Source organism: Protopterus annectens, chromosome 13.part0 (assembly GCF_019279795.1).
Source record: "Protopterus annectens isolate FY-2018-M chromosome 13.part0, PAN1.0, whole genome shotgun sequence".
NCBI lineage: Eukaryota > Metazoa > Chordata > Ceratodontiformes > Protopteridae > Protopterus > Protopterus annectens.
Genome location: NC_056747.1, coordinates 376,267,493 through 376,295,394, shown reverse-complemented (window position 1 = coordinate 376,295,394; position 27,902 = coordinate 376,267,493). Strand labels below are relative to the sequence as shown.

At 40.4% G+C, this 27,902-nt stretch overlaps 1 protein-coding gene across 1 annotated transcript in view; it reads left to right on the top strand.

The window, feature by feature from the left end:
• Positions 1 to 27,902, top strand: part of THOP1 (thimet oligopeptidase 1) — a 499,186-nt gene that overhangs the window by 32,992 nt on the left and 438,292 nt on the right. The window contains exon 2 of the mRNA XM_044053986.1: positions 7,367 to 7,570. Coding sequence (XP_043909921.1) covers positions 7,367 to 7,570 — 204 coding nt within the window. The remainder of the gene's footprint in view (positions 1 to 7,366; positions 7,571 to 27,902) is intronic.

Genomic DNA, 27,902 nt, shown 5'->3' with positions numbered 1-27,902 from the left:
AATGTAAATGCTGTGATGTATGAAGTGATTGCAGTTTCTTTCGCTTGACTTTTATCTCTCATCAACTGGAAGCAGTTTGTAGTTTATGCTTTTTCATGACTTTAGGTTGTAGGGTGGTGAACAGCTGCTTCCTCTTTTTTATGTCAGCAGCAGTACTGATGAGTTCTCCCCTTTATTATTGCTTAAAATGCAGCTTGGCCATCTTATGTCATAAGGAGTGTTTGAATCTGACTAACTTTCTAATGTTGTACAAAGATCAAATTTGGGATAAATTTCAACTTATTGCCAACATTTTCTCTGCTTACTAGTCTAATGTAGTTACGCGGCAGAGTGGTCAGAAAAATGATCTTGTATCATATTCCTGTATAAACAAACGTGAATTAAATGTTTAAAGAATTTAAAACCTAATCTGTAACCTGTCAAGATATGTGCACTACAGAACAGAATGCAAAGTCTTTATTTGTAGTAATTTTTTTGCAAATAAGGATCACACAGCTTGTGGGCGTGTTTGATTTCTTTGAACATCACATTCTGTTGGACTAGTAATAGCTGAACTTCTTTTATCTGTTTGTTCATAAAGTCCACATTTCATTCCTCTGCAAGTATTAAAGCATAAGGAATACATTGATCTAATGTATTATTAAATAGGTTTAGTGAAAAAGCTAGCTCAAACTATGCACTTTAACACCCATCAATGCCAGTTGTTAGTGGAACGTAATGCCCCCCCCAGCTGCCATAATTGCATATATCGAGGTTACTGCAACAAGCTCTGTTAAGAAAGGTGATAACGTAACAAAAGTGGACAGATTTCCAAAAAACGTGATTTTTCAGTTGTGCTGTCGCTACACCACTGGGATCCTGGGTAAAAGATAAGTGTTCTGAGGTATAACTAAAGCCATAGCAGATTCATTCACCTGCAGCTGAAGCAAATTGCTAGCCTGCTGTGGTGGTAGAGGCCGTTTGCTTAACTTTTTCTATTTGTGGGTGGTAGAAGGACCAACCATGGGACTAACAATTTGTTCCATGGTCAAAATGAAAATGGTCCCTCTTTCCAGGGGAAAACAAGCAGCAAAACGTGGTAGACATTTAAAATCTTTTTAAAAGTCGCTTCTTTCACAGAAAAAAAAAAAATGGTAAAAGGCACTTTATTTTACATTTTGAGGCTGGCTAAGTGTTTTAAACACAATTTCTTGAAATCTATATATTTTTTTAATTCTTTAAACAAATTTTAAAATAACAGGTGAAAAAGGCCTTGTGACTGTTTGTTTGTTTGTTTGTTTTTTATTTGTTTTTGTTTTTGTATACACACAAACTAACAAAGTTAATCCTTGAAAGCCTCAAGGTCTTTGCACCCAAACCTGTCTTTGAGCAGACTGATAGTTTGAGGATATGGAAAGTGTCTGAAGCTTTGGAAGCTGGCTGGCTGTTACATCCTTGGCAGGATGCAGCATTGATAATTATAACATCTACTGTTATGGTAAGTTAACTTGCACAGTTTTACTTTCTCTGATATAATTGGGCTAATTAGGAAGATGTATTGAGGATCAATGACAAGAATTAGGGTGGAAAAGGTTCTTATACTAGCCATATTTGAATAGATGAGCAAGGCAAGGGTTTTCTCTTTTCCATTTGTTATTTGCTTTATATTTAAAGCTACCAGTAAAGAAAATAAGGGACTTGCAAGGATATAAATGGTATGGTAATTAAGAAAAAAAAATAGCTGTATTTGAAGATGTTATTTGTAAAATCCAGGAAAGGACATTTTGGTGTTGTGGGACATATTAAGATGATTGCATGTCTTTTTCTGTTATAAAAGTAATGAAGTTAAAAATAGACACTTGAGATGTATATCCGCATATGAATTGGGTCAGCAGTATCCGTATTTATGAGGACATAATAAGCTGAAGTATTTAGATGTATGGATTAAAAAGGATTCTGTTATGACTACTAAGAATCTATGCAAAGAAACTGAACAAAAGATAAAACAGAAATTAATAAGTTTAATGCTATGGGCTGCCAGAAAAGAAAATGCCCATTCTTCCCAGTAAAGGCTACTATATACATTCCTTTTGTAGTAAAGTTTTATTAGAAAATCCTAGTTTAAAACAAAAAACGACTGAGAAATACAACACTAAAATTTATTATAGGAATTTAAGCACTTTTGGCTGCTTTAGCCTTTATCAGAATATAATGGATGCAAACAATCATTTGTTTTAAGTACAATTTAAATTTTTTAAACAAAGTACCAATAGAGAGGAGATCAAAGTCAACTACATTCACCTCAAGAATGAACCTTTGGGATGCCTTTTTGTATTCACATTTGGCTCTGAAGCCATCAGTCATTTTGACAATTGGAAGATTTTTGATGTTACTGATGAAGTAAAAAGGACAGCGGGTGAAAAACCTATATTTGTTAAAAAAAAAAGAGAGAAAAATTTAAAAACAGTATTGGAAAGAGAGGTTAATGACAAAGGGACATACAGATGTCACAACTGTTCTCCATGTAGATTTATTTTGGACCCCCCCCCCAATACAAGGATGGGTGGTACTTTGCCTGGCCCCCCAATACAAGGACGGGTGGTACTTTGCCTGGTGCCATTGTTTTTACTTGTCATTTTAAGTGTGTGGTTTAATTAGCTCAGTGTTACTTCTGTTATACTTTTTATGTTGGCAAAACTACCAGAGAATTCAGAAAGAATTTGCAAACATCAGTATGCCTTGAAGGTTAAAAATTCTGAAAATGCTTTGAGCAAACTCTCCATGGTTTGTTTTAATTTTAAGAAATTTCTTTTTGTAGTAATAGATTATGTCGACAGTAGTTTTAGTGGAGACTGGGACAGTGAACTTGAGTTTAGAGAGTTAAAGTGGCAGATTTTAATGTACGCTTACAGTAAACCTGGACTTAATATCAATGTGAATTACAGAGTGGTGTTTACTAGGAACCAACAAAAGAATGTGTAAATATTGTCTTGGTATTCTTTTATTACAAATATTTATACTTGTAATGTTGTTGATTGTTTTTTTTTTTATGGGAGAATATGACTTTTTTTATTGTAATGGATTCATGTGACCCAGGTTAATTGTACTTTAAATAGATTTTTTTTGCATCCTTCATGTTCTGACAAGGGCTAAAGCAGCCAAAAGCACTTAACTTTCTATAATAAATTTTAGTGTTGTATTTCTCGTCAGTATTTTTTTTTTTTTTTTTTACTGGTTGTTTTTGTTATCACCTTTTATTTAGTTGAAGTAAAAGAAAAATGATAGCCATATAAATGATCTAGTCCAAACACTCTGTTCATCCAGTCTTTGTCAGAGAGACAAATGGATTTACTGTAAAGCTAGTCCTAACATTAACAGGAGATGTAACAATACAAAGCGTCATAGACCCCTAGAACAGAACTAAAAATGACACATTGGCAAACTTGAGGTACAAAATTAGAAAACTGAAACTTGTTCAAAGGTCAGTGTCAGAGGAATACACAGTAGATGCAAACAGCCATGCCATTCAGTGGGAGAATGTTGGTACATGGTCATGGAATTTAACAGCATTAGCTACCAGAGCTGCATACAAAAACTGATAAAGTCAGTATCAGTGAACAGAAGATATTATGCGGAAGTAAGCAAGTCATTATAGTGGTAAACTACAATCTGATGTCATTTTTATTCGCTCCTCATTGAATGGGTTCCGATCCAACTCTGCCACTTTCTACAGATTCTAGAATCCGAAGCTTGAGCGTCTCTCTTATCCATAATGCCCCTGACCAGTACAACACCTCAGATCTCATTTGCTGTTTGTCAAGATGGTCGGGATTGTGATTTCGCAAGCTCCTTTGGGGTTGTTTTTCAACCTTTTAAATTTTTTTTTACTATTTTAAAAAAAAAAATCCTTCTTTTACTGGCATGGCAGGTAAGACTCTGGGCTGTAAAAAAAAAAAAAAAAAAAAAAAAAAAAAAAAAAAAAATGCACTTCTTGTGGGCATAATATCCCAAGTTCTGATGCCCACAGAGAGTGCATTTTATTGTTTAGGTCCAGCACATTTAGAAACTCCCTCCTCTATTTGTGCAGCTTTTCATCGGTAATTGGAGGAACAAACTGATTTTAAAGGACTCCTCCCTGCTTCAGCTTCCTCATTAGGTACTTCAGGAGCTCATACCCCCTCTCAAAAAGCTAAGAAGCCCAGGGAGCATCACAAGCGCTCTACTACCCGGACTCCTCCTCAGACTTCTTCTGAACATCTTTAAAAGGTTCCAAAACAGTCTGGCTCCGTGGATCCATGTTCCCAGGTTCTCCCTGGAATCCGTGTCTTCAAGGCTTAGATCTCCCTTTCTCAAAGAGACACCTAAAAAGTCCTCTAAGCCATCCTCCACATCCTTTTCAGTCAGGTCTTTTTTTAGTGTATCTTAAGCGCAGGTGGATAGGATGATGAGAAAATTCCTGAGAACACAAATCCAGGTGGGAGTTTTGCCAGCTCTGTCCCCCACTGGATCAGTGACCCATCAACCTGCTTTTCTGCCAGTCATTACTCCTTCTCTGATCCAACCACCCGTTTTAGAGCCGATGGATGAGATGGCGCCGGGATTCGATGCATCAGATCAAGAAGATATTTTCAGCTTCTACTCCTGCTACTTCCCTGATGCAGGTCAGTTCTGACTGTGTTGGAGCATGACGGCTCTCAAAACCAAAGCATCAGTGTTGGATCCGAGGAGTTGGTTTAAACTCCCAAGTTTTCAGAGTCATCTATTCTTCTCTGAGCGTCGGTGCTTGATAGCTGTGCTCCGACTCCTTCCTCAGAGTGGAGAATTGGGGGAGCTTGGGGGCTGTTTGCGGGAGTCTCTGCTCCGGAGGGATTGTCCTTAGCTTCTACTGTTCCCTCTGCCTTTGAGGTGGTGGAGAGTTGACTCTCCTTCGGATCTATAACCTATTCCTTCTCTGGATCTTGTCTGAGCTCTCGCATCTTGCACCTCAGGGACAGCCAGCCCAGAAGAGCTTCCAAACAGCTCCATTCATAGAACACCCATCACTTTCAATACCTCCCCTGAACATCCCACAGAGGAGGTCCCTCATAAGAGAACATGCAAGAGGAGGTACCTGGATTCTCCACAGGAATCCCTGACAGAAGACACTGACTTTGACGAGATGGGGCGGGGGAGGTGAGTCCCCCAGATCACCACCAGAAGATGTCTCTCTTGGAGAAATCCTAGAGATCCTTCGCCAAAAAATTGGTTGGTTTTGCCAAACCCTTCCCAGGAGGTGTTCGTGTTTCTGGAAGCTTTTAGGTCTGGCCCATCTGTATCTTAGGTTACCCTCCTGTGTGGATGAGCTTTATAGACCTTGTCTCCTGCAGGGCATGGAAGGAGCCAGACCTTTATACCTTCCCATACCTCTCATCCTCAAATTTCTTTAGATAGCACTTTGGTTGAAGACCGGAGTAATCCTCATTGCTCCCTTCTGGCCTTGACCGGTGTGGTTTCCCTTCCTTTGGTGTCAATTAATACGTTCTCCTTAGACACTGTATCTCCCAGTCCAGCCCTCCTATTGTACCCATCAGGCCAGATTCACTTGGATATTGCAGGCCTGAAATTGACCGCATGGTTTCTCCAGTTTCGATGGCTAGATATTCTAGGCTTTCCTCTCCAGTTCGAGAAATCTTATACTCTTTTTTTCATAAAGCCACTACTAGAAATGTTTACAAGAGTAAATGGAAAAGTTTCACTATCTGGGCTAATCAGAAACAATTAGACTCCTTCACTGCTCCACTTCCAACAGTTCTAGACTTCCTTGCTTAAATTTTCCAGGGCAGAGCAAGTTTTTTTACAAAAAGTTCAACTGGCAGCCATCTCAAACTGTCATATAGGGGATAACAGGTTTTTATTTATTTTTTTTTTTATTTTATTAGCACCATCTAAATTGTGTAGAGCATTTCTTAGGGGTACCTTTTTACTTGGACCTCCAATAAAGGACCCCATTCCACTTTGGGACCTCACCATGGTTTTACACCTTAGTAAACTCTCCTTTTGAACTATCAGCTAAGGTGGATCCAAGTTTCTTTTTTGGAAAACTTGTCTTTCCGGTAGCTATAACTTTGTAAGACAGGTGTCTGAACTCCAAGCATGTTCTTCTAAACCAGCATATCTGATTTTTCAGAACGATAGTTAATTTACGCACAAATCCTCCTTTCTTAACAAAAGTTGCCTCCAAAACCAATATCAGTCAGGCCATAAACCTTGCCATCTTTTCCCCATAAATTTCATAATAAAGGAGACTACACCCTTCATTATCTTGATGTACATAGACAATTGTTTTGGTTCTGTCCAGGTTAAAATGCATTCAGAAAATCTGAAAAACTATTTGTTTCCATTTCTAATGTAAGAAGGGGAAGACCAGTTTCTAAAATTACCCTGGCTAAATGGATAACTGATTGCATTTCATTCTGTTATTCCTTGAAAGATATTCCCTTACCTGAACAACTGAAGGCACATTCAGCCAGGTCATTGTCTACTTCGGCAGCCTTTTGGGCTAGAGCCTCTGTTGACCATATTTGTGCAACTGCCACTTGGTGTAATACTCGTACGTTTATTGTGCATTACAAATTGGACATAATTTCTAGAAATAAAGCTGCATTTGTTTCTTCAGTCCTCAGGAACATCCTTCCATAAGGGGCACCTAGGGTTACTGTAGCTGGCGTCTCTGTACCATTCATTGAGGAATGAATGAAAATAACATCCGATAAAGAAGTTATGTACTCACCGTAATGTTCTTATGTACTCAACGTAATGTTCTATCTGTGTTGTCCATTTTCATTCTTTCTCAGTTTTCTTGCCTTCTTCCCCGTTCTTAATACTAGGATAGATCTGACAGAAGAGTGGTACTAGAGGTTCCACTCCACACTTACCCATGTGCTTTGCAGCCTGCCTACTGTTGAGGCTGTTGTAACCTTAATGGTGATACTAGGGACACTAAAGTTAGGAGTTGTTTAAATGGGAAAACAGCAACTGCTCGGCTGGCAAATAGAGTGGGGGTAGGCAAAAAGGATTAAATAGGAGTTTTAACTGCACTACAGCAAGCAACATACACTAGTGTCAGAAACGTTTATTCTCCTCCATTTTTTCTTTTGCCTGTTTGGTATCAGGTGGTTACAAGAGAGGATAGAATGAATAAACACAATGCTGATGATTAACCAGAAAGAGAAGAAATCTGTAACATGCTGTTATAGTGAGTTCCTCGTATGTGCTGCAGTAGAGTTTTGTTTAATGTTGGCTTAAATTGTAAAATCAGAGTTTTGTAATGTGCATTCCATGAACAATTTTTATATTAATCTTTGCTTCACCTTTATTTATTTATTTATTTATTTATATATTTTTTTAGAAGTACTGGATAGCAACTCGAGTCGCATGTCCCCAGTCAATCGGCTGAAATGGGACCTGACACCAGAACAGATTATCAACTTAACAGAAGAACTGATTCAAAAAACAAAGCAAGGCTATGACAAAGTGGGTTCCATTAAGCTTAATGATGTCACATATGAAAATACTCTAAAGGTACTAGCTGATGTTGAAGTTGAATATACAGGTAAGGCTGTGAAGAAAAGTCAATGCCCCCCCCCCCCCCAAAAAAAAAAAATATGTATTAGCAGGAACCTCTGTAACATCTTTCCTTTTCATTTTCTGCAAAAGCATTTTCCAGATGTGTATATTTCACTTACTATAAAACATACCCAATCTTCAGAGTTGTCCTACTTATTTACTATATACAGTTAGGAGAATGGTTTTTCACAGTATATACTTGACAAACTGCTTTCCATAAGATGTAGAATTGTTTTTCATTGTCTGGTGTAGACTTTTTATGAAGACCTTCACTCATGACGTGTTTGGACAATGCAGTGTAGAAATGGAAGTGAAAAGTGTGTGTGTGTGTGTGTGTGTGTGTGTGTGTGTGTGTGTGTGTGTGTGTGTGTGTGTGTGTGGGGGATGTTAGAGAGTAAAACAAAACTGTTTCCCAGCATTGGTAACAAGCCCTAAAATGCACAAAGGCGCACACAAACATACAACACTTATCTTTCAGTCATAGCATAGCCATCCCTTGTATTACACACATTCACGGAAAAAAAACCCTCCTGTATTACCAACTTTTGTCTTGCGTGCACATACTAACGCTCGTCCGGGTGATCTTGTATACAGTTGTTTCTTATCTCTATCTGAACCTGTGTCACATTTTTTCTCCGAAGACTTTGTATTAATGAAAACCCAAAAAAACTAAATACGTTTTCAGAACACTCCCATTAACGTAGAACAAAAACATAAAACTGTATTCATCTTCAGAAAAATTAAGTTTAACCCTCCAGATAGGAACAGTTTCCTCAAATCAACTGCTGCACCCTTGGCATTGCCTAACCTAAAATTAAGGTTGCCCATGCTAAAGCTTATGTTACAGCCCATGTTCCCACATGGCAATGATTGCTGTTTGTACTTGTCTTATCTCTGTTTTCCTCTCAGATGTTAAAAACTGCTTGCAAGTTTTCAGAAAGCTTTAAATTTTACATTTAAGAAGAAAGTGCACTGGCTCCCTTTAAAATAAAATTAAATTGTACACTGTTCTATTAAATGAATTAAAGTATTAAGACTGCTATCTCTTCTTCATTTCCCATTTTTCACCAAACTGCTTGCCATTGTACCTTTTAAAGTTTGTGCTTCCCTGACGTAGTTCTGATATTAAATTGAAAGAAAGTGCTAAACCTCATATGCTAGCTGTTGGTCATTTTTTGGTAATATGGTTCCCCTGCTTTTTACTGAATGTATGTTTTATTCAAGAAACACAAGGGTGTGAGTGTGTACGTGTGTGTGAGGAGTGTGTGTGCGAGTGTGGAGTGTGTGTGTACGTGAGAGTGGGAGTGTGTGTGTGTATTTGGGGGGAGTGTGCGTGTGAGCGAGTGTGTGTTTTTGTGTGTGTTTTTGTGTGTGTTTTTGTGTGTGTTTTTGTGTGTGTTTTTGTGTGTGTTTTTGTGTGTGTGTGTGTGTGTGTGTGTGTGTGTGTGTGTGTGTGTGTGTGAGAGTGCATGTTTACGTGAGCAAGAGTGTGTGTGGAGTGTGTGTGGGGGGGGAGTGTGTGAGTGTGTGTGGAGTGTGTAGAGGGAGTGTGTGTGTATTTTGGAGTGTGTGTATGTGTGTGTGCATTGGAGTGTGTGTGCGTGTTTGGGGAGTGTGTGTGCGTGTTTGGGGAGTGTGTGTGCGTGTTTGGGGAGTGTGTATGTGAGCGAGTGGTTTTGTATTTAGGGGTGTTTGTGGGGTGTATTTGGGGAGCGTGTGTGTGTATTTGGGGTGTGTGGGAGTGTGTGTGGGGAGTGTGTGAGTGTGCTTGAGAGTGGCTGTGTGTGTGTAGGAGTGTGTGTGTGGGGGGTGGGGGGTGTGGGGGGGGGTGTGGGGAGGGTGAGTGTGTGTATTTGGGGAGGTGTGTGTGGGGAGGAGTGTGTAGGGGTGTGTGTGTATGGGGAAGGTGTGTGTGTGTGTGTGTGTGTGTGGGAAGGTGTGTGTATTTGGAGTGTGTGTGAGTGTGTGTGTATTTGGGGGTGTGTGAGCTAGTGTTTTTGTATTTGGTGGAGCGTGTGTGTATTTGGGGTTTGTGTGTGGGGAGTGTGAGTGTGTTTCAGAGTGGCTGGGAGTGTGTGTGTGTGTGTGTGGGAGTGTGGAGTGTGTGTGAGTGTGCTTGTATTTGGGGAGTGTGTGTATTTGGGGAGTATGTGTGTGCGTGTGTATTTGGGGAGTGTGATTTGGGGTGTCTGAGTTTTTGTGTGTGGGGGTGTATTTGGGGAGCGTGTGTGTGTATTTGGGGTGTGTGTGGGGAGTGTGTGTGTTTGAATGGGTGTGTATGTTTGTGAGTGTGTGTGTGTGGGAGGGTGTGTGTATTTGGGGAGTGTGTGGAGGTGGTGTGGGGAGTGTGTTTGCGGGGGAGTGTGCGTGTGTGTTTGCGGGGGAGTGTGCGTGTGTGTTTGCGGGGGAGTGTGCGTGTGTATTTGGGGGGAGTGTGTGAGTGTTTTGTATTTGGGGAGTGTGTGTAGGGGTGTATTTGAGGCGTGTGTGTGTGGGGAGTGTGAGTGTGGGGGGTGTGAGTGTGTGGCTGGGAGTGTGAGTGCGTGGCTGGGTGGGGGTGTGTGTGTATTTGGGGAGTGTATTTGAGGAGTGTGTTTGTGTATTTGGGGAGTGTGTGTTTGTGTATTTGGGGAGTGTGTATTTGGGGAGTGTGTGTATTTGGGAGTGTGTTTGTGTATTTGGGGAGTGTGTGTATTTGGGGAGTGTGCACGTGTGTATTTGGGAGTGCACGTGTGTATTTGGGGAGTGTGTGTATTTGGGGAGTGTGTGTTTGTGTATTTAGGAGTGTGCATGTGTGTATTTGGGGGAGTGTGCATGTGTGTATTTGGGGGGAGTGTGCATGTGTGTATTTCGGGGGGAGTGTGCATGTGTGTATTTCGGGAGTGTGCATGTGTGTATTTCAGGGGGAGTGTGCATGTGTGTATTGGGGGAGTGTGTGCATTTGGGGGAGTGTTTGTGTATTTGGGGGAGTGTGTGTTGTATTTGGGGAGTGTCGTGTGTATTTAGAGTGTGTATTTGGTGTGTGTGTGTGTGTATTTGTGTGTGTGTATTTGGGGAGTGTGTGTGTATTTAGAGTGTGTGTGTATTGGGAGTATGTGTGTGTATTGGGAGTGTGCATGTGTGTAGTTGGGGAGTTTTTGGGAGTGTGTGTGGCGAATGTTTTGTATTTGGTGTATTTGGGGTGTGTGTGGGGATGTATTTGGGGGAGTGTGTGGGGGGTGTATTTGGGGGGAGTGTGTGGGGGGGAACCATATGTTTGTATTTGGGGTGTGTGTGTGGGGGAGCGTGTGTGTGTGGGCGGGAGTGTGAGTGTGTGTGAATGTGTGGCTAAGTGTGTGTGGGAGGGTGTGTGTGTGGGGGGAGTTTGCATGTGTGTATTTAGAGTGTGCGTGTGTGTATTTGGGGAAGTGTGTTTGTGTATTTGGGGAGTGTGTTTGTATTTGGGGGAGTGTTTGTGTGTGAGTTTTTGTATTTGGGGAATGTGTGTGGGGTGTATTTGGGGAGTGTGTGGGGGCGTATGTTTGTATTTGGGGTGTGTGGGCGTGTGTGGGAGTGTGTGTGGGGAGGTGTGTGTGGGAGGTGTGTGGGTGTATTCGGGGCAGTGTGTGTGTATTTGGGGAGTGTGGGGAGTGGTGTGGGGTGTGTGTGTGCGTGTGTATTTGGGGGAGTGTGTGGGGATGTATTTGGGGACTGGGGCGTTGTGTGTATTTAGGGTGTATGTGTGTGGGAGTGTGTGTGTGGGAGTCTGGTGTGTGTGTATTTGGGGAGTGTGTATTTAGAGTGTGTGTGTTTGTGTGTATTTGGGTGTGCGTGTGTGTTTGGGTGTGTGTGTATTTGGAGGAGTGTGTGTGTGCATGTATTTTGGGTGAGTGTGTGTTTGGGTGAGTGTGTGTTTGGGCGAGTGTGTGTTTGGGGAGTGTGTGTATTTGGGGAGTGTGTGTATTTGGGGAGTGTGTGTATTTGAGTGTGTGTGTATTTGGGAGTGTGTATGTGTTTGGGGAGTGTGTATGTGTGTGTATTTAGAGTGTGTATTTGGGGTGTATTTGGGGAAGTGTGTATTTGGTGGGAGTATGGGGTTAGTGTATGCGTGGGGGAGTGTGTGTGTGTGTTTGGGGAGTGTATTTGGGGAGTGTATTTGGGGTGTGTGGGGAGTGTGTGTATTTGGGGTGTGGGGAGTGTGTGTATTTGGGGAGTGTGTGTATTTGGGGAGTGTGGGAGTGTGTGTGTGTGTTTGGGGAGTGTGTATTTGGGGAGTGTGCGTTGTGTATTTGGTGTGTGTGTGTGCGTGTGTTTGGGGAGTGTGTGCATGTGTATTTGGGGAGTGTCTGTATTTGGTGGAGTGTGTGTATTTGAGGGTGTATTTGGGGAGTGTGGGAGTGTGTGTATTTGGGGGAGGGAGTGTGTGTATTTGTGGGGGGAGTGTGTTTGTATTTGTGGGGAGTGTGTGTGTGTTTTTGGGGGGAGTGTGTATGTGTGTGTGTATTTGGGGGGAGTGTGTGTATTTGGGGGAAGTGTGTGTATTTGGGAGTATGGGGTTAGTGTATGCGTGTGTGGGGGGGGAGTGTGTGTGCGTGTGGGGGGGAGTGTGTGTGTGTGCGTGTGTATGTGGGGGTGTGGGTGTATGTGTGGCGGCTGGTGTCTTCAAATTGAAGGGGGGCTGCAGGAGACAGCTGAATGGGTTGGGGCAATCGGAAGGGGTGCAGCCAAGTAGGAAGGGGAGGAAGCTATGCTCAAAAACACAAAAACTGGAACTTTAATTTAAGTACGCTGTCCTGGGTGCCAAACCGTCATTATGAGAGTCCATTCAAGACACTGTGAAGTGAAGAAGAAAAAAAATATTTTCAATGCATTGGCTGCATGACAGCTTGCTTAATATCTAGATGGAAACAAAAAGGCTGTAAGGCATGAGAAATACATTACTTTTTAAATACATTACTGGAATGCCAGTCAAAATCAAGTACAAGAAAAACAAGCTGCACTCAACTCAAACCACTTCTCCTTGCACTGCATTTCTAATTATAATTTATATTCAGCTTTATAAAACGTACCAAGTAGCATGCTGAAAATAGCAATCTCTGTGATACCCCCACTTGTGAAAATGTTTCTTATCCAAAAAAGGCCTGCTGCCTGACAACAACTATCTACATGTTTCATTGGGAAAACATGATCAAAGTAAAAAAATGAACAGCAAACAAGAAATGAGCTCAGTAAGCATTGCCTAAAGGATTACTGCACAGGTTATGGACCACACATGATAGATTGGCATTCTGTTTAGTTTATGGGTAAAGCCTGCAAAGATGACTGCAAGTCTCCAACAAAGGTAATGCGCTTCTTAAATTACCGTAATTCTGTCCTTTTATTACAAATGCTGTCATGTGCATTTCAATACCTGAGGCTTACACGTTATCTAGTTTTGTAAATATTCTCTGCATGGCAACAACAAAAAGGCTTTCAATGTTGGTAATTCTTTAACAATATGCTTATTAAAGCTTACTTGCATCTTACAATCTCAGACAAGCTTACCTGATGGTCATGAAAGAATTGCTAGTTAAACACAGAGCAACAGGCACTTTCTGAATAATAAGAAGCATAATCAACAGTATAAAAATGACAGAAAGCCAGAACATTCTGTAAAATCGAGCAACGACCGATGAAAAGCCACTGTAGTACTTGTGTCTATCTTAGATGGGGGGGGGATACCCTGCGCACTTAAACTGCATAACTGCTCCTTGCCTTGCTTGGACACATCTAGTGTCACTACATGGGGGAGTGGGGTGCAACAAGTATGTCACAACTTGAAATGTCTCTGGCTGATTGCGATGGCCCTGACACATTTGTCATACCTCTCAACCTCCGAGCAAGAAATCTGGACAAAGCCATACACAGAAGCGGGACAAAGGCCCAAAAATAAGGACAATATTTAAAGATTGCTCTTATAAACTTTCTAATAGAAGAGTAGGTGTTGCATTAGTATGAATTTTCTGAAGGGTATGAAATCTGAAACTCCGTCTGTCATTTTCTTACTTCAGTCTTTAATGATTTGCCACTAAGTTGCCAGAAAACCACGATTTTATGAGAAATGGACCAAAAATGTGATGCAAAAATATAAAATAGCCACACAATACAGCTGGGGAACCTGTTAAAGGGACACTTTTTAATATTAGTACTGTTAGCTTGAGCAGCTGACAAAATAAATGAATCTGCATGCATTTCTGAAATAAAAGTAATTTCTGATTATTCCCTCGGTTGAGTGGTGTTCAAAAGACCTGCGTAAAATGGGTGTGCCTTCGTTGAAGGTTTGGCGTCGAGCTGGCACCTCGGCACCCGTTAAAAAAAATTCTACTGCCAGTCATTAGCGGACTGGAGTTCCGTTGTGGTGACCCTTAACCGGGAAAAGCCGAAAGAAGAACAGCAACAGTTATTTATTAATTGTAAACCCTCCATGTTTTCTTCCAAAATTGCCATTTTGTGGAGGGATTATTAGAGGGAGAGCAACATTTTGAGCCAAAATTGGGAAAGTTGAGCGGTTTAGATATGCCCAATTCTATAATGCAATTTGCACATAGCTCTCAACCTGTTAACACAGGAAATCTGGACAAGGCCAAATATATTGGGGGAACATACAAACAGTATTAAAAATTGCTCTTGTATAAACTTGGTTAATAGAACAACAGGTCTTGCTTTAGCATGCATTTTTCTTAAGGTTAAAAAGTCTGAAACTCTATGTCTGTTAACAGGACAGTATTTATGAACATGCACAACACTGAATCTATCCCCTTACCGAACCCTACCTTTCAAACACTTGCCCATTCACAACAACTGCATTAACACAATCATGCACATCTTCACAAGCACCACTTTTTCATGCAAACATATATTTTCTGGCACAACTAAATTCATCCATATGTAATTGTGCATTCTGTCTCTCTTTTTTTGTTTTTTTTTAAGACTCACAAAAACCTTTTCATTAAATGTATATTTTACTTTTTAAGTTATACCCTTATATAAAAACATATACATTTAGGGCACATGGAGTGCAGGTAGGGTTTCTTCTTCAACAAGCACTTCATTGGGTGTGTTTAAGTTCATGTTTTGTGTTTTTTACTTTTATATGGTCGGTAGGATTTTGAATTTCATTCTTTTGAAGCATTCTGTTTTTTTGGAATCTGTCTCGTGATCTTCAGTTTTGTTGCTGGAAAGCATATCTGCTACCTGTTGAACCTCATGGACATGGGTTTTAGTTTTGTAAAATGAATTAGATGGAAGTATATATGTATGTATGCATGCACACACAAAGTTCAAGTAACCCCCTGGAGAGTTCAAATCCAAAATGATAATTCTACTTGAGAATGTTTGTTTTTGGGGAGGAGAAACAGAAGCTTTAAGGACACAGTTTGTCCTCTAGCTTATTCTTTGGGGTTTGAACATTTCCCCCTTTTTTCCATAAACCTCTGTTGTAGTCAGTGTTTGAAATAGTTTTACAGTCTGATATACTAACGTTTTCTTTCTTTCTAGCTTTCTGCCCCTAGCTTCTCATCTAGCTGGGTTAAATCTCTTGGGAACGGGGGGAGGGGGTTTACATGAGGTCATGGCCTTTTCATTGTGGGTGTATTTATAAATATTGTCCTGTTAACAAAAATGCTACTATGTGCTCAGAATGTGATCGGATGTTTTGGAAAGAAGATAGGCATTTAAAATATGTTTTTGTACCGCAATGCAAGAGCATCTATTTTTAGGTGCATTTCTAGTCCCATTCCATGAAAACAGCTAAGAATTAAAAAAAAAAAAACTTGGTTGGGTTCCAGTCGTATTAAGTAGCACTTTGCCAAAATCCTTACTGTTTATCAATCACCCCCACCCCATCCTCCCTTTAGTGATTCAGTCCTCATAGTCTGTTTACATGTTTGTTTTTCCTTTTTGTGGCACCCTGCATCTAGTATAAGTTAATGAAGTTCTTAGCTGAGAAGCTACTTTTCTCACATTGTAACTCCTATGTGCATTGATTTCATGTTAGTGTGGAAAATAGTTAAGTAAGTTTAATGGTACTAGGGAGGTTTCTTTCTAAATTGATTTGTCCATGATACACCTACAGATGGGGAATTGTGCACATCTTTTGATCTAAAGAAAGAGTTATTTGAATACCTGGATTTGAGTTTTTGAAATGGACTTTAGCATGAATCTACAGCATGAGACGCCTAGCAAACAAATACTATTTTGGGAGTATCTAAAATAACAGACGAGGAGGTCATATGTTTGCTTATGCAAAGGCTGTACAAAGTAAGTTTAAATTAACTTTTATTGTACTGTTGTGCTAGGAAAGCATTCAGATATGACTTTGTTTACACAAGCTCCTAGGCTCACAGTCATGAGACATGAATTAAGTTTAAACATTAACTACTAAAGTTGATTAAAATGTTACACTTGTGATTAGTAAGCTGTGAAAGATGTTTAGTTGGTGAATTATGAAACTAACTCTGGCATTAAGTTCTCATTTAGACAGTATTACTGTTATAGTGTATTGTAATACAGTGTCACTGTGGGGAAAAAAGTTGTTTCGTAAAACTAGGTTAATTAGATTTGTTACACTGTTTGTTTGTTTTTTCTTCTCAATGGATAAACCTCACATGAAGTGGTTAAACTCCATATTGCCTTGTATGCCTTAAAGGCAAACTATCAAAATGCTGGTTTGAGTTCTGTAGGGAGCATGACTGGCAGGTGTAAGGGAACAGGCTCAGAAGTGACATGAAGTTTTTCCCATTCCCACTTCCCACTATCCTTCAACGGACCCACAACATCATTACAATCCGTGACCAAAAAAACTTCAACCCAACAACCTTTTCAAACTCACTAAAAGCAGTAAATTGGACTTTTCTAAAAACACTACCTCTAGACAATGCTGTCTCATACTTTAACTCAACATTCTTAAAAGTACTTGACTCCCAAGCTCCCCTACGGACTAAGAGAATAAAAACTAAATCAGCCCCTTGGCTATCTAAAACTACTCTTTCTACCATGAGACAGAGACAAAGCATGGGCACGCTACCAAAAACATAAGGCAACCCCACTCCTTAACGAATACAAAATGCTCCGCAATAAAGTTAAGAAACGCATCTCTTGTGATCGACAAAACTATTACTCTACACTCCAAAACAAAAACAACCCTCAAAAATTCTGGAAAGGAATCTCCACTCTCCTCCACCCCAGTAAACCAGATACTCCGACCCCAGATCCAAATGCTCCAGAACTAGATTTAGCCACCCAATTTAATTCCTTCTTTATTGACTCTATTTCCAAACTGACCTCCTCTTTCTCTATCTCCTCCCCATCATCTAACACCCCTTCACCCACCCCCATTATCTCTACATCCACACCCTACTCTACACCCACTAATCCCACTATCCCCTTTTCTACACAAATTCCATCCTCATCTATACCACCCCAAAATTCAACACCCCCTGACTGCACTCTCTTCACTTTAAATCCCATTCCTACTGCTACCATTAAGAAACTCCTTCAGAAATTGAAACCATGTACCAATGCTCCTGATAATATCCCTTCTTACTTTCTTGGCATTGCTGCTGAAAGCCTTGCCTACCCCATCAGCATCTTAATTAACCGCTCCCTGCAAGAAGGCTCAGTTCCCCAAATCTGGAAACAAGCATATATCATACCATTACACAAAGGTGGTAACAATAACAGCATTACTAATTTCCGTCCCATAGCCATCCTGTCCCCCATTTCAAAAATCCTTGAAAAATGTGTACAACTCCAACTCCTCCCTCATCTCCTAGACAACAATCTTATCACCCCCACACAACACTGTTTCAGACCTAATCATAGCACCATGACTGCCCTTCTCTCCTTCCTTGAAATCATCAATAAAGCCCGTGACTCAGGACAAATCGTTTCCACCATACTCCTTGATCTTTCAAAAGCCTTCAATACTATCTCTCACAGCCTGCTCTTAACTAAACTCTCTAAACTCTACCTATCCTCCTCCTCTTTGAACTGGTTCTCTAGCTATCTATCCAACAGAAATCGCTGTAAAGTGGAAAAAAGCAACTTCCTCCTTCCTAAGTACCCCTACCGGAGTTCCACAAGGCTCCATACTGGGTCCTCTACTCTTCATTATCTTTATTAATGACTTCTACAAAGCTATCCCTTTCTCTAGCATCATCCAATATGCTGATGATTCTACTATCATCTGCTCTGCCTCTTCTATCCCCACACTACAAAAACTTACTCAAGACGCCTTTTTTTCCACAGAGCAATGGATGCTAAGCAATCATCTAGCTCTCAATGCCACCAAGACCAAACTAATGTTATTTACCCCCTCCAAACTCACTCCCCCCAACATGAACTCATTCTTAGTTACTACTCAAAATAACTTGCCTCTCGAAATAGTGTCAGACACCAAACTACTCCGGGTTCAGATCGACAACCAACTAAAATTTAATTCCCACCTACAAAAAAACATCAAAAAAACACATCAAAAACTTGGCATGCTGTATAGACAAAATGCCTACCTTACATCCACCACTAAAACCACTCTAGCTACTTCCTTTCTTATCCCCTCCCTTCTCTATGGTGCCCCACTACTTACTAATCTTCAGTCCTCATTAAAAAAACAGCTCACCTCATGCTATAACAAAATTGCTAAATTCGCCACCGCTCATAGGTCTTCCACTCACCACTGTCTCTCCCTCCATAAACTAAAATGGTTAGAACTTCCCAACTATCTTACTTACACTCAACTAACTCTAGCCCACAAACTGATTCTAAACCCCTCCAACTGTCCCTCCCTTGCTTCTGCCCTTAAAATGCACCTACCAAATAGAGTGCTAAGGTCTAATAATCAAAATCTACTAGAAGTGCACAAACCCACTCATCCCCCAGGCAAAAACCTCCTTTCCTTCAGCCTCGCTCGCCTCTGGAACTCTCTACCTCCAAACATCCGCATTACCTCTAACCACTCTACCTTCAAGAAGTCACTTTTCTTACACCTAGCATCTCAATGGGAATGCTCTTGCTCCCACCCCTCATAACCAACTCTACTTAATAACCAACTCTACTAAATGCCCTTAAGTACCATAACCTACTTTATTCTTCTACTATGTTTGTTCATTCATCTGCATTTATGTTTTGCTTTTTGTTCCTTTAATAGCATGTACCAAGGCTTTTACTGTCAAATTTTAATGTACATTATGTTTTGCTACTACAATGTATCTAGAAATTACTGTCAAATGTTAATGTACATTTATTTTCTGTTTTGGAGCTTTTCTCCCCAGGACTCCATTGAAAATGGGTTCTTCAAGGCCCAATGGACTATCCTGGTAAACCAACTGCAATAAATAAATAAATAAAAATAAATAATGTGGAGTGGTGGGAAGTCACCACATTTTGGAAGATTTTGTGGTGAAGAGCAGCTCTTCACATAGAGTTTAGGAAGATGGTAAAGGCGTAGAATATTTACATAAACTTTAGCTCTAGCACTTGTGTGGACTTGAGGGACTGTGGTTTCCTTTGTCATATTTTTTATGTTTTAAATTAAAGAGGTTTGTTTCCATTAAAATGAAGTTATTTCAGCTGTTTCTAATCTTGACAAGAAGGACTTAGGATGCGGAATAGAGTGCAGTTTGATGGTGTTATGAGGTTTGGGACTCTAGAAAGGGGTAGGTAGATAGCCTGGCACTAGCATTGGCACCTTCCTGGATGCTGACTAGAAAATGTAAAGGGTTAGGAAATGGATTTAGAATTGGCTGTCTTATGTAGTGGAAATGACAGAAGGCAAATCAGTAAATAATAAGTGTGTGGCATAGGGTTAGGTCTGGGATCATTCCTGTTTAGTGTACTTTGAGTGGCTGAAGCCAGCTTTCCCAGCCTTGTGTTGTGCTTCAGCTTAAACCCTGCTGCTCGGGCTCCAGCTGTTGGTCGGTTGGGCTCATTGATTTTAATTTAAAGGCCCACGGGAACAGCCAACCAAAGAACACGTTCAGTGTATTCGGGGTACAAGTGTAGACAGTAGTGCTCAACTTGTTTATGTATCTGCTGGACGTTGGGAGAGTGGACTGCAGTAACATTAGAAGAGATTCAAGCTGGCTATGGATGATAGCTTGCTAGATTTCTAACTTTCAACCCTCACTTACTGGCAATAAAAGCCAGAGGGTTCTAGAAGACAGATTCGTCTTGGAGAAGGAGGTCCCCTCCCTACCAACACAGTACGATGTGGGATGGTAAAGAGGCAGAGCAAGCTGCAGAGTCTGAACATGGTCACTTAATGTAATAGTAGGACTGGGAGTCTCGGATTCAAACCTCTTTATTGCTGTATTGCTTATTGGAGTTGTATCATGCTGCTTTAAGCAGCCCAGCCTGCACGCTTTAATTGTGATGAGCATTCTGCTGTGCAGACCTGCATTCTACAGCTGACTGAGAAAAGATGGAAGGCATGGTTTGGAGTTTGGTAGGGTTAGAAAGCTATTTTCCATAGTATTATGAGAAGCAGAAAGCTGCTCCTACTCCTGAATCTGCACAGTCCTCTTCCTTTACTGTCTCCGACAGCACATTTAAGTGTTCTAGTGCAGCATGCCTTAGGCCGTAGAGTAGCAATGAACGTGTTTTCATGTTGTCCATGATTGCTGTAAACCAGTTTCTAGTTATTCTATCATTACCCACTGAAAGCATGTGTACGTAGCATTAAGCAGACATTGGATGGGAGCTTCCTGCAATGCACACATTGTTACTGGGCTTACACGATGGTGATCTTTAAATATGAACATTGTTGTTTGCTGATCTGTATTCAGTTTGGGAACAGGACATAGGCAGCCACCTTAGACAGAAATTTATTACAAGGGATAGGATGTTGGGGGCTTCCAAACTGAGTTTACAAGCATGGGGGAACAATCGTAGACATGAGCAGTACTGTTAGGAAAATGTGAGGTGGGAGGGGAATGATCTTAAATGTAGGCAGTACAGCTAATTATGTCAAAAGACTGGTAAATGTGAAGTAGGTAACTCTTTAAACAGTGTAGTTTTGTTATAAAGGGATGAGAGGTAGCCAACGTTTGAACCAAAACCTGTACTGTGCTTTTAAAGGAATGAAATTGGGTGACCCTGGGTACATATCTCTGAATCAAAAGTTGGGAGTTCTTTGGTTCCAAAATGTAATTTGCTATCTGTAATCCTTGTATAGTCGTTTTATAATTTTACATTAATTTTCGAGTTTTATTATTATTATTCGTTAGAATACTTGATTGGGTATTTTCAACCATTATGAATTTTGTTTGCTTTTGAAAGGGATTATTTTACTGTTTCTGATTCACTGGAATAAAGAATTTATAATTTTTCCGGAGTGGAGATTTGTAGATGGGTTATTTCTTGCATTTGAGCTGTGTCACTTCTTTTAATCCATGTCCATTCATAACTGATGGTTTGTAGCAATATCATAGTCATTCCTTTTTTTTTTTCCTCTCTTAGGTGGCTGTCATTAGCAGTGTCCTGGTCATTCCTCATCCATTTTAACCTCTCCAACACTTGTCCAGTCTGAATGAACATGTCAAAGCCCCCCCTCCCCTGCCACTTGAGGGGAGAACAGGGGTGACCAGCTAAGTTTTAAGTGCGGGAGGAGAAGGTCAGAGAGGAGATAAAGGCATCCCAGTACAGCACCATCCATGCATTTCTGTAGGGTATTTTTACTAACCATAATGGAGCAGAGCTACTGACAATGTGTATATCACTGTACACAGTCATTTAAATCCATTTCCCCTTGCTCCATGCCAAATTCTTATGGCAGTCTGCTGTACAATAATAGCACTGCCTCCATCACAAGGGTTTGCCGGATCACAGGCGGTAACCCCCATTGTCTTTTCCAGAATTAGTAAGTCAATAGCCGCCCCTCCTTCCTACCTCACCTCCCCCTTGACTCTTCTAGAGGCTGAGCTGCTAATCACATGATGGTACTCTGGGTTGCACTCGGGCTCCATCCTTTGCCACAGAGCCAGTCTCAGTGGCTTTCCTTTTTTGGCCAGGATGAGGTATGTGGAGAAGCTTTTGTCTGCAGCGGTTCTGGTTTGGTTTTGATGCCAAGGACTTGGATTATTTATTGCAGATGAAATGTATACTACTGTCTGGTTTTGCATGTTATGGTGCTTGCAATTTAGGTCAGCCTTTATTTGTCACAGTTTTCCAGTGCAAGGGGTACATGATTTTGTTGTGATTGACCTTTGGGGTAAGATGGGATTCTCCTTTGATTTCTGCTTTGTAGTGGCTTTACTCATTCAGTTTTTTGGTGTTTGCACATGTGATGCATTACCGTTGCACTGCATTGGTACCGAAACCTGATTCTTGTCTCAGTTAATAGCCTTAAGAGTAGGTGAATGACTTGGTATACATCACTGATGACATTACAGCAGTCCTCATATAAGCATCTTGGCTGTGAACAAGAATTTTCAGATGCTTAATGAAAATATTTTATCTGCAGTGTTTTTGAGTCCTGCAGCTGTGTGGTATTTATTTTTACTCTAGCTGAATTGTGGAACAAGTGCTGGCATTGTTTGCCTGATAATCCTCATTTATTGCTATCACTTAGAGATGTTTTCTTGTCCTTGTCTACATCATTTTTGACAGGTTTTAAATTGTGCATACAACCTATACAAAGATTAGTAGAGTTCAGCTGCTAATGACATGTAATGTTCAAACTTGTTTTAGTACTCTGTTTTTTTTTAATTTTCTACCTTTTCTGCTGTCATATAGGGAGTCTGGGTTCTTATTTGCATATCATTTTTTTCAACTTCTGCTACTAGATCAGTTATTGATTTGGACCATGTAGCACAGGCTACTCTATACTGTTCCCACCCTTTTTAACAACCAGCCATTGTAAGTGAAGTGAAAGTCAGTTCTAAGAAATGATGAGATATAATACCTGCTGAACAACAATGTGTAAGCACAAAAACAAGGTCCTGTTGGAGGTAATGTCCTGCATGTTTCAGCTTTGAGCTATTTATGTATGTGTTGTTTCAATAAAATTGATTTTATTTATTTGGTAAACCAAATACATGAACCGATCCAGTCGGGCATCATTTTCAGCACTGACCCAGGGCAATGATTCAAATGCATTGTGATTAAGTAGCCATAAAAGTGAATTAGTACTACCTTGGACACTGCAGTACAGTGGGAACATATCATTGCCACGTGAGGAGAAAAGTATGGCTCTTTATGTGTTCTTAGATAAAAATTAATCTGAAGTACTAATATCCTCAGGTCTAGAGAGGTGGATCAGCTTGGCACAGTATGAAATAATGCGAAAGTGCTAGTAGCTTAGGAAATTTAATAGCGAATTGGTTCAGTTATCTACAGTGTTAGCCCAATGAATTACTGAGGATGCACCCAGTTTTCCAGATTTAGCACCATGGGAAGTATATAATTTTAATTTAATATGCCCTGTTTGCTAAGTTTTTTGCAGCCATGGGAATTGTATGTATTGATATTAAGTGCAGGATCCCTGCCAGTGGGTGTAGCTCCATGCAAAAACAAAATGTGTTGGTGTGACTTTAGATTTATAAGTGCAATTTGCTAAACACTATTTTAGGTGACTCATTTATGATTTGCTTCTGTACAAAGTGATGCACAGTGTTTCATAACAGAGCAGGAAGGATTGGTCATAATTTCTAGAATCTTAGTATTTAGATATTTGATGGTTATTTAATATATAAGCAGATCACAAGCCACTGATTTAATTACTTATTGGAGAAAACCTGTTCCACAAATCAGTTGGACATTTCTATGGCTATTCCTAAACAGTGTACCTTGGAGAAGGGCTGTTACACCACAGTATTCCACAGCCTTTTGCAGTTCATAAAATATTATATGCATTCTTATCCCATTGTGTAAACAGTCTTGCACGCTCAGATTATTAATGCAGAATGTGCACCCCTCTCCCATCCAGGATCATAAGGATAACTAAGGACTGCACCTCATTTTAATGTCAAGTTGAGAAGTATTGCAGCTGGGGGTGAAATCTGTGTGTTGGGTTACAGTTCTGGTCCTAAATGAATTCCAGGAGTAATTGAGTTGTTTGGGACCTGTGTCTTATGTAGTGATATTAGTAATGGTTAAATGTGTGTGTGTGTGTGTGTGTGTGTGTGTGTGTGTGTGTATTAAAAGCACTCTGGCTGTGGTTTACTCTCCCACAATTCATCAGTCTTAATGCATTAAATTTTGCCACGGCAAACGTCAGGAGCAGGCTGTAACATAGCTTCAGGGATGGGTCAAGTTCTCCACTTTACTGTTTCACCTCCAAAACCATTTTTAACATGGGTCTAAGGTTTGTGTGTTTTGGGGGGGGGGGGGTGGAACGAGTCCTCACTATCCTGCTCCCACCTACTTGCTTGGTCAGGATTCGGTATTTTCTTTTCAGTGAGTCATGGGTCACAGCTGCATATAAAAATTTAAACACATGCAGAATATACTCTACCATCCTGTCCACGTAAAAATGAAATGGAGGATTCATTGAGCATTTTTGAGGCTCTCCTCTGTTATCAGAGACAATGACAAAGCTCAACTTTTTTGCTTAATGTTATTTTAGTCCATTTATAAAGTTAATAGAGCAACAGCTTTTGCATCTTCATGCATTTTCTGAACAGTAAGAAATAAACTTTGCTGGCATTATTGCCTGACTAATCCTCTGTGTAATTTACCAGAAAATCAACATGTTTTGAGGGACAGGAGAAAAATATGAGGCAAAAGGGGTGATTGAGAGCTATGTACATTGCATTGTATCTTGGAAGACAGAGAGGAATTCCTACTTAAATCTGTTGGGAAGAAAGAGAGGCTTTTATTGCAATATTGATATTTTATCTGATATCACTCCAGCTCAGTGTTCTTTTGAGTGAAAAGTGTACTCCTGCTTGCCGGAAGGACTACATTAAATTTACCATGAAACTCTTGGAATAGACAATGCCCTCTGACTTCACTGAAGTTGTAATAGTAGTCTGCCTATCCTGTCATGGTATAAAAGGATAATTAACACTTTAGATGGCAAAGTTTTGTCTTCTTGAATTTTAATGCAGTAGATTTGGAATCTTGGTGTGCTACAGATGCTCGGGTACTAGTAGCTCACTACACACTTGCTTGTTGCTGCTTGCTCAAAAAAGAAAGTGCTAAAAATCCCACAAAACCGAAAACCAATTTCTACATAGCCCTCCCAACACTCAACCTCATAAAACTGTATAGATCTTGTATAACCTAAACTCTATCCTAAGCCTAAAACTCCAACCCACTGTCTAACCTTTAAAACTCCTGTCCTGCACCCTCACACTAAAATCTCCTCCTACGGCTGCTTGCCTGAACCTACATTAGAGTTCCAGCATGAGCAACAGCCTACTCAGGATACAGGATGCTCGAACCCTGCATTCGAGTTCCAGCATGAGCAACAGCCTACTCAGGCTACAAGATGCTTGAACCCTGCATTTGAGTTCCAGCATGAACAACAGTCTACTCAGGCTACAAGATGCTCGAACCCTGCATTTGAGTTCCAGCATGAGCAACAGCCTACTTAGGCTACAAGATGCTCGAACCCTGAATTCGAGTTCCAGCATGAGCAACAGCCTACTCAGCCTACAAGATGCTCGAACCCTGGCTTCAAGGCAGTAGTTTTCAAGCACTTGGGACTAGAGCAGTTGTAATGTCCCTTTTGAATTGTATCTTCAAAATCAAAGCTATTGTAAACCAAATATTTTTCTAGTAAAATGCCAGTTATTTAGGGAGCCATTGTCATGAGAAAGGAAGGGGTGGTACCTTGTTTATGAATTAATTTTACAACAATACTGGTAAATTATATTAAATGGCATTTGAAACTTGTGCAGTACAGTTTGTTCTTATTCACTTCTACAGTTTTTGTGCGTTTGGATTACATGTTAATGATTTTAAATCATTGGACTTGGTGTACAAACTAGAACATTTTTTTAACTTGGTTTAGTTGAGTGAGTTCAAAAGTAATATCAGAAAACAGTTTTGCTTATAAGGTTCTTCAACAAATTATACAGAAATTGTAGAATTTAAAAAATGGTGCATGAGTTTAAAAATATGTGAAAGATTATTGGAGACCCTTAGTAGGACCACCTGGTTACATGAATGCAAAAATAAAATTCATGACAGCTGACTGTATTTCTGTTCAGTTACTATTGATACGTTTTCATTTTCTACCCACCTGATGCACCTAAGTCTACCACAAGATGCCTGCGTATGTCTAAAAGGTAGAATATACTGGCCAATAACTGGTAATCATGCCTTTTGAAGTACTGTGCTACATTGTCAGTGTAAGTTGCATCTTATTTTAATTGGCAAAATTGTGAAATGGAAGATAACGGGTTGTGACTTTTTCCTAGAAGTGTGTATTATTATGACTAGTTATTTTGAGTTTTGGTTATTTTGGGGATATTTTATATAATTCTGCACTGTAGCAGCTTTTAGTTGCATGCCTATTAATACTGTGATTTAGCTTTTATACAATCAGAAATGGCAGTGGTGGAGTACAGTAATTCTTAAATAAAAAAACAAATTCTTGTTAAGCAGAGGGCAGAGGGCACTTAACTTAGTCAGTAGTTTACCGTACAGAATAATGTCAACTGACAGTTAATGGTACACTTAACTGCAGCTTTTTCTTTTTCAGTATGATGGTTTTGTTCAAATTTTTACACGCGTGCACACACACACACACACACACACACACACACACACACACACACACACACACACACACACACACACACACACACACACACACACCTATCGGAGTGGTGCAAATAAAAATTTAGCTGCTACTACCTCATTTACTTTTAAGACCGTGCTACTCCTGGAATAGTTTCTAAATTATTTTAGAAGAGGAAATAATGTGATGACAAATTCCCAAAATTAACAAGGATACAGGGAATTTCCAAACTCTAGATCCCACGCAGTTTGGTTTTGTGAAGGGTAGATCATGCCTGCTCAACCTGGTTGGCTTCTTTGAGTCTGTCACCAGAGCTGTTGGTGAGGGCAAGTCAGTTCATACAGCCTACCTCAATCTGGCCAAGGCCTTTGATACCATGCCCCACTCAGGAGTTATTGATAAACTCACCAAACTAGGCATCAGCCCCTATATCACTAGGTGGGCTGCAAATTGGCTGACAGAACCCATAGTGTGAAAGTAGCAGACTCCAAGTCAGACTGCCGACCAGTCATGAGCGGAGTCCCACAGGGATTGTTCCTAGGTCCTCTCCTGTTTGGCATCTACTTCTCAGAAGTTCAGGCCAACACAGAGGGACTCTGGCTGACCAGGTTCTCAGATGACTGCAAGCTGGGAGCCACTATTAACTCCCAAGTGATGTAGACATCCTACAGGAAGGCCTCACTGAGACCAATGACTGGTGTCGAAATCATGGCCTTAAGCTTAATGCCAAAAAAATGCGTCATCATCATCCCCTTTGGGAAAAACTCTGTTCCCTCCAATTACCACATCGATGGGAGCCCTAGGCTTTAAATACATGTCCTACACAGACTCAAAAAATCTCCAGCTATTCTCTGTCTGTTAGAAATGCTACATCTAAAGAAATCCAAATCCCTCCGCATCACATGCTCCAGAGACCTCAACCTCCTTACCACAATCAACAGAACATGCTGGAGGAACAGGTTCAAAATCCAGAGACTGCCCATGCTCTGGAAGAGATTTCCCGTACATGTCAAGCAGAGCACCTCACTGGCCCCGTTCAAGAGAAATCTTGAGTGGATGGGAAATGGAAAGTTCACCCCGGAGATCACTCCAATGGCTCTACTTGATGGAGGTACTGGGAACTAACATCGGGCGGAACGATGCCAGGGCACTTCTATGGGCTAGGCTTGTAAAGGCTCTAGGACCATTAGTCTACAGTAGTGCACACCTGTGAACCTTATAAACTGTATTATTTTCCACTTTTTGTGACATTATAAATGTAGAAATCATTGTGTTTTTGATCTGCTAGTCATTAGAACTTAACCAAGGAGGATTTCACAAATTTAGCAGAATTATCTGTGCCTGCTTCATTTGATGTACTAGTTGTGTAGTCTGTTGGCAGCTGAAGGAGTAGGCTTTTGGAAGAATCCATTTTGGTGTTGAATTTTGAAGGTTTGTGTTTAAAGCTACTACAGGGAGGTAGAGGGAACCAACTTTTTGCGCGAAGGGAAGGGGTAATGTTTCACAGGACTGTATCCCTGTTTATATGCACAAACCTTCCCATGGATTGGAAACTTGCTTCATTTGCAAGCCTGTGTAAATGATGGTTAGTCCACATATTCATGAAGTGGCTCAG